The sequence below is a fragment of the Pundamilia nyererei genome, unplaced genomic scaffold (genome assembly GCF_000239375.1).
Source record: "Pundamilia nyererei isolate P.nyererei 1_Seehausen unplaced genomic scaffold, PunNye1.0 scaffold00073, whole genome shotgun sequence".
Classification (NCBI taxonomy): Eukaryota; Metazoa; Chordata; class Actinopteri; order Cichliformes; family Cichlidae; genus Pundamilia; species Pundamilia nyererei.
In genome coordinates this window covers 3,056,107-3,065,761 of record NW_005187474.1, presented here as the reverse complement: position 1 = coordinate 3,065,761, position 9,655 = coordinate 3,056,107, and the positions used below count along the sequence as shown (strand labels likewise).

The 9,655-nt window shown below is 39.1% G+C and overlaps 1 protein-coding gene across 1 annotated transcript; it reads right to left on the bottom strand.

Moving 5' to 3' along the window:
• Positions 1-1,094: 1,094 nt before the first annotated feature.
• Positions 1,095-9,377, bottom strand: LOC102195226 (inhibitor of nuclear factor kappa-B kinase subunit alpha-like). The gene is made up of 22 exons (XM_005737190.1): positions 9,089-9,377; positions 8,496-8,656; positions 8,311-8,405; positions 8,084-8,201; positions 7,930-7,999; positions 7,767-7,855; positions 7,577-7,666; positions 7,350-7,474; positions 5,733-5,840; positions 5,511-5,646; positions 5,175-5,375; positions 4,682-4,784; positions 4,155-4,278; positions 3,410-3,561; positions 3,250-3,311; positions 3,048-3,157; positions 2,675-2,724; positions 2,319-2,427; positions 2,052-2,199; positions 1,878-1,927; positions 1,552-1,651; positions 1,095-1,410 (listed from the first exon to the last, which is right to left on the bottom strand). The coding sequence occupies exons 2-22, from the start codon at positions 8,598-8,600 to the stop codon at positions 1,351-1,353; spliced, it is 2,205 nt and encodes a 734-aa protein (XP_005737247.1). The 5' UTR covers positions 8,601-8,656; positions 9,089-9,377; the 3' UTR covers positions 1,095-1,350.
• Between the last annotated feature and the right edge of the window lie 278 nt (positions 9,378-9,655).

The following is a 9,655-nucleotide window of genomic DNA, read 5'->3' as shown; positions in this document are numbered from 1 at the left end:
CTGTGGGTATTAAAGGTACTGCGCTGCAGTTGTGTAATAGAACCCAGTTTGTTCATGTACATGGAGAGTCCTCTTCGTACATTGTACTAATGTAGTTCGTTATTATCAGAATGTGTGAAAAATTCACTGAAAAGCCTTCAGATGATCAAGGACTAGAGAGAGCATTTTTATTCTATATTGGCTTATCTTCTGTTAAAAGCAGGATAAACTTAAAGTCTTTCTCGACCAAGGTCTTGAATAATCATTCCCTATCTTATCTTAATGGCCTTATAGTACTCTATCACCCCATTAGAGTTATTTGTGCTTAGACTGCGGGCTTGCTTATGGTTACCAGAGTCTTTAAAAGTAGAATTGGTGACAGAGTCTTCAGCTTTCAGGCCCTTCTTCTGTGGAACCACCACCTAGTTTGGATTCAGGAGACAGATACCCTCTCTACTTTTACACTTAGGCTTAAAACTTGCCTTTTTGATAAAGCATATAGTTAGGTCTGGATCAGGTGAATCCTCCCTTAGTTACACTGCAATAGACCTAGGCTGCTAGGGGCTCTCATGATGCACAGTGTTTCTTCTTCACACACGTTTTTTCTCTTCCTGCGTGTTTATACACCACTTTCCTTTTGAGTATTAGTTATAATTCATCTCTGTCTCTCTTCCACTGCATGCCTTTGTCCTACGTTTGTCCCCTCACCCCAAACTGGTTGCGACACACAGCCAAGCTTTTTCATGTTAAAAGGGAGTTTTTCCTTCCGACTATTGCCAAAGCGCTAACTCACAGGCGATCATCTGATATTTACTGTTTTCTTCAAATTATTGCAAGGCCCAATTATTGTGTAATTTGGCATATCACAGGTTTTGTTCCTATTTCCCTTTACTGTCAGTACAAATACAGTATCGTAGACTATTGTCTGGTTTTGCATCATATTTTACATTAGACTTTTCTGCATTCTTGCAGTTTGGATTTCAGCAAATCCCAGGAGAATTTTAAACCTGCATTTTGTGTGTGCTCCACTGCGTGAATGTAAAAAAGTTTCACCCGTGCAGATAGAAACTAAACATTGAACAAATTCAAAACCTTGTACATGTACTATAAGTTTCTAGAAATTTATTCACATTCAATCATGCACAGCAGCAGTTTTTACCTTTAGTCAGTATTGCCAGTAAATAAATAAATTTTAACATTCAAAAATATACTTCAAATTAAATTGTCTGTAGCTTACCACATCGTGCTGTTTCATACATTCTAGTCAACAGCATTACATAAATGTAAAGGACACTGTGAGGAATAACAAAGCTTTCACATAGTGTGACTCTGATAGAGCACTTTTTAAAGTGTGTGATATCTGGTGAGTTTCTAGAGCGTCTGAGGCTTCACTTTCATTGCTCCATACTGAGTCCAGCTCCAATCCTGATCCTGCACAGAGAAGCAACATATTCGCTCAGCACTTTTGTGCCAGTCTCCAATAATTAGCTGTTAATTAGTGCTCTAATAAAAAACAACTTGGTAATTTGCTGATATACATGAGCAGAACATAAAAACACATCTCTGCCATACCATAATACTGTGCTCCATCTCTTGGGTGGCGTCTTGCAGCAAAGACGTTAGCTGACTCAGATAACGTTGATTTTCATCAAGTAAATGATGAACTGTTTCACTGAAAGAAAAAACAGACTATAAGGAGGGTTGGGAGTCTTTTTTCCCCCCTACAAACTGAGATTTTAAAGACCAAAGAGTGACCTCTAGTGGTGGTTTTGTGCAAAGATTCATCTTCTAAACTACACATAAAATCCTTACATTTGGGAGATAATCTCAAAACAGTGTGACAGATTATTGTAGCTGTTAACTTCAGTAGTATTTTTCAGATATTAAACTGATCTCACCTGTCAGTGGAAGGCTGTGTAAGTGAAGGAGATGGAGAACTGCTCTGGGCCTGAAAACACAATCACACCCTGTATTAGCAACAGTCTCATTTGACTATATTCAAACCTTTATGTTCCCTAAACACTGCTCATCCCCAAGAATATTTTCTGCTGTGCCAACTATTAAATGCTTACACAGGCAATCTTGAGAAGGTACCAGAACTCTCTCTGTCTCGACACTTGCATCTGCATCACTACTGTTTCTGCAGTTGTTATGTTTTTTAACGCCTTCTCCAGTTTAGGGAACAAATCCATGATGCGCTGCTTACACACCAGAATTGTGCTACAGAGAAAGAGAAAGATGGAAAAAAAATCACACGTGGCCCACAGGGAACTGTAAAATTGTGCCTTAGGTGGGCTAAACTAGACATGTTTGTGTGTGTCTGTTAAAATCAAACTTGCCTCAGGTGGGTGTACATGTCTTTCAGCACTCTGTCCTGGTTCTGAACTGTCTGAAGAATGGTCTTTACCATGTCTGAACTGTCACTGTAGCCATGTGGAGGGTCAGAGGCTGCAGAAGACACACTTACACAATCATGTACATAAAATATTTGGATATACTACACAACTACCATAACTTCTGTTTTTTAATCTAAAATTTTTTTTAAAAATCTTTTGGGACCAAAATGATACATTTGATCAACAAGACCTTTTGCACAGTTTGTAACTTGTTTATTAGAAGCTTTATCAGAATTACCTGCACTCTAATTGGCAAAAAGCATCTCTGCTATTTTATTTTTGGAATGACTTGTACTTACTTTTGCATTTAGCCTTAAGTTGCTTGTAGAGTTCAATAGCCTTTTGCTCACTAAACAAGTAGACAGAATAAACACATGCATACGGCAGTTATTTTTAAAGGATATGCTTACATTTCTCTCCAAATAATCATGTATGATAAAATCCCTCCGAAAAGTATTCTGATGTTTACGTGAAGCTAATGTGGACAATTAAGACCATTTTCCATTTTTATTTTTAGTCTAATAGGGATTTCTAAAGAGTAGTATAAGCAATAAAGTAAATTATACAGTACATAAGCCTCTCTTAAAATATAATCCAGTTCTTACACTGGACTTTTACTATGGTGTTACAAGAGAGGGCTATAGTATAAGTTTGTATCACAGATATACTCACAGCTGCTCCATCACATCCCCTTGTCTCCTAGCAAAAGGACTCCTTTGGAGCTCCACAATCTCCGAATGTAGAGCCACTATCTCTTCATCCAGATACCCCACATCTGCAACCTGCAGAAAAAAACCCAAACCAAAACACTCTTAGCTGTCTTTAAACTTTAAAGAAAGTTTGTGAAGAATTACTGAATTTAAAACCGCCTCACCTTTGTAAATTCATCAGCTTTCTCTTCATTTTCATGCCATTTCTTCAGCATTTTTTCCGAAGCTTCAGATAACAACAACAGCACAACAATAAGATATAGTCAAGTTAAGACTTCAGTAATGAGTTAACAGTGTTGTAACAGGACAGTAGCATCCACTCACAGATCCCAGCCTTGCTCTGCTTGGTGTACTGCTCAAGGTCATGCTGGATGCTCATCTTAAAGAAAGACAGTTTGGCTTGGAGCTGCTGCGACTGGGAGAACAGCATGTTCTTGTAGCGCGTTAAGTTGGTGTTGAAGCGTAGCAAACTCAGCCTTCGTAGACACATACATGTTAAAACGTTTGAGTACCTGAATGCACACTGCTCCAAAAGACAATTAAGGGATCACTCCTTCATCACAGTATTACACAAAGTCAGTTAAACTTAAGGAATGAAACATAAAGCATTGCAAATCTATTTCACCTGCTTTGGTGCAAATAAAAGTGGTGCCCTGTTCTCTTGAGATGAGATCAGGTTCTTCTAAGGCCCTCTCCAGCGCTCATTGTTCTCAATATCTCGTGGTATCTCTTGGTTTGCTGACGCTAATATCAATGACAAGTGCACTTGCAAAATGCAAAGCTCAGTCAGGAGGGATAAGGAGAAAGCAATGGTCTTTGGCCACCACCTGCTAAACTTTTTGGGATTATCTTTTTCTGTCTTTTTAGCGCTCCTGTTGTCACTTTTATTTGCACCAAAGCAGGTGAAACAGGTTCACAGATTCACAGTTTGTCCAGTGTGCTTCCCAACTGGACAAACTGATGTAACCCACTTTGTGTTTTACTGATTTGACTTATTTACTGATTATCAAATGTTCAGGTAATTTCTTGAAGTAGTGCATTTTTTATGCGTGGTGTTTTATGCACTCACATAGCAGCCCTCTGCCCTTGGTATAGGCGATTGTAATCCTCTTTCAGTCCACAGATGTAGCTGACTGCTTCACCCCACACCTTTCTAAGAGCAGACAGTGGCAGCTGTGTCTTAGTCTCCCTCACTGAGACCATAGAGAGTACACAAAGTTAGTTAATACCACATTGATTTAGACACCACATTGAAACAATTTTGCTTCATGCTTCTAAAAAGCATTCACAAAGACCCAAATCTCATTATAATTATGCACACTGCCACCTAGGTTTGTTCACTTCCTGTAATTAACCTTTATGTAAACATTATGTAAGATCTCCATCAGTTAAGAACCTCATAAAGATATACTAATTTAACGAGATGTTTAAGACAGCTGAGGGATATTCATGGATCTGAGACTTTTAAAAGTTAAATAAATGGCTTCATGTAACCACTCACAATTTTCTTAGTCACTATCTTCCAAGGCTAAAAGACAATCTCCAAAGATCTGCTGAGTAATGTTTACGAGCTCAATATACAGTTTTATAGCTCACCAATAAAGTTGACACTGTCTGGCAAAGGTCTGGCAGTCAGCGGTCCAGAGTACTTGGTTAGGCTCTTATCAAACAGGTAGACTATAAAGGTGTCCCAGCCACGCTGAAAGCAGAGAATGAATATTGTTCTGGGTATAATCATGTGTTTAAGCAATGTTTAATGTTTAACTAATAATCATCGGTAATAACAAACACTCTCCTGCTGGATTATTCCAGAGACTGGAAACAAGTCATTCCTATATATTCAGCATTGTCAGTAATAACTGACTAATCTGACTTGCTTAATTTTTACTTCGCCCTTTGCTGGATTCAGCTGGAAACAGTCGATTCCAGTTAAATTTACCACACTGTTAAAACATGACAACAACAAAGCAGTTTAACTCTGGAAAAACCCCAATATTTCAAAACAACCAAAATGTTTAAGATGAAAAAAAAGTAGGTCACAGGTCTGCACCTGTTTCACATTTCATATTTGTTTTTATGTGTCACATACCAGTCCATCTGGCAGACAGTGCGCGAGCGGTCTTCGAGGGTCAAGGGAGATTCCCGTCTCCAACAGCAGCTCCTGACTCAGCGGGGGGATGTGACTCTGAGTCTGCGTCTGCAGGCTAAGCTGCAGGGAGTGTAAACTATCCTCAGCACCCAAAACCACTGAATGCAGCTGGGCTGAGGTCATATCCAACACATGAATGATCTGAAGAAATAAATATGCAGAATGACAGGCTTCTTTTGCTTGCTATCCTTTCTCAGTTCGGTCACATGTATAAAACCACAAAAGCATTCCATATAACCTGGTTTAAGTGAGTCTAGCAAGGTTCAAAATATTAACCTTCATGTTGAGAATATTCTGCAGAGCTGTGTAGAAGTACGGCTTGTTTGCGCCAGGATCCAGGCCGCCACCACGCATCGCAGGGTCCCACAATAACAACATTTGGAGAAGAGACTCGACTGGTTCCAGCAGCGGCCTTGAAACAAACTCAGAGAGGTCAGATGCTACTTATAATGAAAGAAGCTCAACTGTTGGGTACAAAAAGTGTCTTTTTAAGTCTACCTGCTGAGATTGTTGGGATATGGAAGATGTGTAGAAAATCTGACTTCTCCATTCATGTCTTCTACTGCCATGATGTCTTTGGGACCTTTGTTCTTGACTTTGCTTGTCCTACCAAAGCAGGAAAACACGTTAAAAACAAAGCCCATGCTCTCTTTACATTACTTCTACTTTTATTAAAAGGTCTTCACATTACACAGGTGTTTTTTCTATCTATGAAGAGGATAAATAACAGTAATTAAGGTAAAAATCCAGATAGGGAGCCCTAAATTTGTCATAAAGCCCCAGTAGAAACACAATAAAGGCAGATAATTCATCTATGAGGATGATACAAATGATATGAATCATATGTTCTGGCATTTTTGACCCAATTTTAAGGGACATTTTAGTGATACATGGTAGACAGCAGTATACACCACCATAACAAAAACACAAAATGAGTGAATATCTTCTGAATGAATGGTGCACCACTCCTCCAGTGGAGTCACAGAGACTTGAGTAAACATTGCACATTTTAGCTGCTGTGTCAGCAAGTGATGGAACGACACCTTACTAAGAGGCTTTATTTGTATTTACGTAGCACATCAGCTGCTGAGAGGTATCAAAATCAGAACGTTTACCAGTGATGTTTCGATTTCTAGCCCCATATTTTTATTCCTAGATTCTACTGGGGTAGTTTTGCATGATTCAGTTCAAAATATTCATTATATCGTATTGGGTCACATCTCTTAATCTTTTCAGATTCTTTCAGTCTCATTGCCATCGGTGTAAAGAAAATCGAGTATCTAGCCTTGCAATCTGCCTTTACGAACATTTGTGAAAGACTGGATTTCTCTAATCAGCTTGCTGAATTTTGAATGTGGCTCTGTTAAAGCTGTTGTCATCCACCATTACAACAAGTGAGTTTGTGAAATCTCTTTCTTCTTTAGCGGAAGTGTTTGGGAACAGCACCAACTCAGCCACACAGTGGCAAACCATGTAAAGTTATAGAGTGGTCACCAAGTGCTGGGGCGGATAATTGCCAGCACTCTGCTGAATCATTAACTGCAGAGTTGTAAACCTGCAGTTAATGATAAAATCAACACAAAAACTGTGCCCCAGGAGCTTCGTGGCACAGGTTTCTATGGTGGAGCAGCTCTTGTAGGTTTTAGGAGTAGGTGGCCCGGTCCATATAGTGTATCTCTTACACTGGTGCAGCCCTTCAGTTCATCCACTATCCAAAACAAATTGTTTTAACTTGTCTCCCTTTAGGCCAATTTTCTTCTGATTGCAAAAAAAATATGTGAACATTGGGTGGGTGGGAATTCAGTGTTCACAGCCAGAGTTATGTGCCCAGGATGAACATATTATGGATATTCCCTCTTTCTGACATCATACAGAGGCAAGAGTACCTTGAGGTTTTGACTCAGATGTTACCTTGTACGTCATTTGGTCTCTTTATTTGAAATGTTGACCATGTTCACTCTGAAAATCTACCATTGTAACAGTATTTATATGACAAAAATAAGGAGAGGAATAATAAACTCTCACATTATAGAGGCGTTAATGGCCTTACTAATTTGGAAGTTCACTAACGCCCAGATTCCCGAGTATTCATGCATCGTTGCTATGTTGACTCACCATTGTACAGGCTGCATGTGGTGAAGAAAGGGGCGAAAGCCACAAGTGCATTCAAAGATTACTGTTCCAAAGCTCCAGTAGTCCACCGTTACAGTGTAAGGCTTGTTCTCAAACAGCTCTGGGGCCTGGCATACAGACAGACAAGTTAATAATAACAGGGTCTGATTTTTAACATATATTAAAAACACATTGACAGCAAAGGAATATATTTGTGAAACAACACTTACCAGATATTGGAGAGTTCCAACAAAGGATGTACAGAGACTGCCCTGATCTAAGTCTTTTGCATAACCAAGATCAATGATTTTATGCACGTGCTGGAGGAAACATATTTCCATAATGAAAGCAAGGAATACAAAGTCATATTATGTGTATTCAAAACTTGTGCGTGCATGTACAAAAGAAAAGCTAGTTTACCTTCCCATCAATCTCTTGCAAAACTATGTTCTCTGGCTTTAGGTCTCTGTGAATGACCTTATTTTCATGGAGATATTGAATACCAGAACCTGTAAAATTGTACAGATTATGCATCAATATGTATGACTTTTTTAAATAATGTAAAACTGATTAAAAATATTACCAATGTCACTGAGCAGTGCAAGGACTTCACTCTCCTTTAGGCCACAACAATTTTCTGGTTTATTCAGCACCTGAATAAAGAATTATATTGGTTACTTGGATACTTTAAAAGATAAAAAAGTGTTTAGGGTTTTTATTAAATATCCATGTGCTACCTTGCGTAGGTCTCCTTTTGAGCAATACTCCATGGCTAGCAGTGGTAGATCATTTATCGCAATGGAGCTCAACTCTGCTGGAACATCTCTGGCCTGAACAACGTTCACGTGATTCAGCCTGCACATAAAGAGCACCAAACTCGCTGTCACAGTAGAAAACAACACAATGTACAGTGAAATAAGTTCAAATAACACCCTGTCTGTTCAAACAGACAATTACTGCTCACTTCTTCATGATCTGAATCTCTCTCGTCCAGCGGTCTTTGTTCTTAGAGTTCAGCTCCAGTCTGCAAAGTTTCACAGCAATCTTCTCTCCTGACTCCTGTTGCGAACACATACAGGGAGTTAAAACAAATCAAAGGCACACCCGGTTCATGTTTTCAGAGATGTACAGATGGATGACAGAACTTACAAGGTGCTGGTATAGGTAGACGTGCCCAAAGCCTCCTGTCCCAAGTCTTTCCTTCCTCTCCCAAGAGCCACAAGGCTGGCTCTGTTTGAGTGCAGCCCGCTCCATACTGTCAGATCTGCTGCAATCACCAGGCACCAGAGGTAGTTTGTAAGGGCCTTCAGCTATCAGAAAAAAAAAAGTTTTTAGGTTATTATTTACATCTTATCTGTTAACAGGTAATGTTAGCAGTATGGTGCTCTGTACAGTATGCGTTTATGCAATAGTGCATTCTTATTCTATTCATTCTTATGTGAATAACAGAGGTGAGTAAATCCATTTAACATGGCTATCATATACCAATTTATATAATCTTCTACACTTGAAGCTAATTGCTTCTTATGTAGTTGTTGGTTTATTTTTTATGTTTTATTCCTGCTGTAATTACAGTAACTAAGGCTTTATAATACTGTAGCTAACTATCTGTTTTGGTCATTTGTTGTTGTGGGACGGTTGTAACGATTTAGTGCCAGTCTGATAACTCAGAGATAACTTGACTAGTTGTACATTCTTTTAAATTAAAAGCATAACCTGCTTCACAAATGTAATCAACTTACCTGTGCAGAAGCTCAGAGTCGGCAGAGGAGAGTTAGCTTACTTTGTATGTGTCAGAGCATTGTTGCTTCAGTTAGCTTTAAGTGTTGTTTACGGGTCGTTTTCCTATGTAGTGTTTAAAATACACCGACTCAGCCCGCGAAAATTCACTTTTACCCTACTGGACCATCAAACAGGGCTTCAACGATGAAGTTTGCGTGGTAGTTCTTTCTGTAGTTTTGGCCGGCAGGCAACAACGACTGAAAAACAGCTCGACTTCGATGTAAAGTGAAAGTACACTCTCTCTGACAGGCAGGCGTAGTTTCTGCGCATGCGTAGCAGGCAGGCCCAGAACACATGGGGGTTTAGGTCTGTCCACTTGATGGGGGATTTCCAAGCAACTCAGTGAATAATGGGTCACGTTTTTCTTTTAATTTCACAAAATTATATATCAATAAATATATATGATGATCTGGGTTGTTTGCTTAACGACAAAAGCTGTACCAATTTCTTACCAAGAATAAATGTTTTTCTTTTAAAAAATAGTAATGTCTTCATTTCCTCACTAGGTGGTGCAATGTCTACAGCTA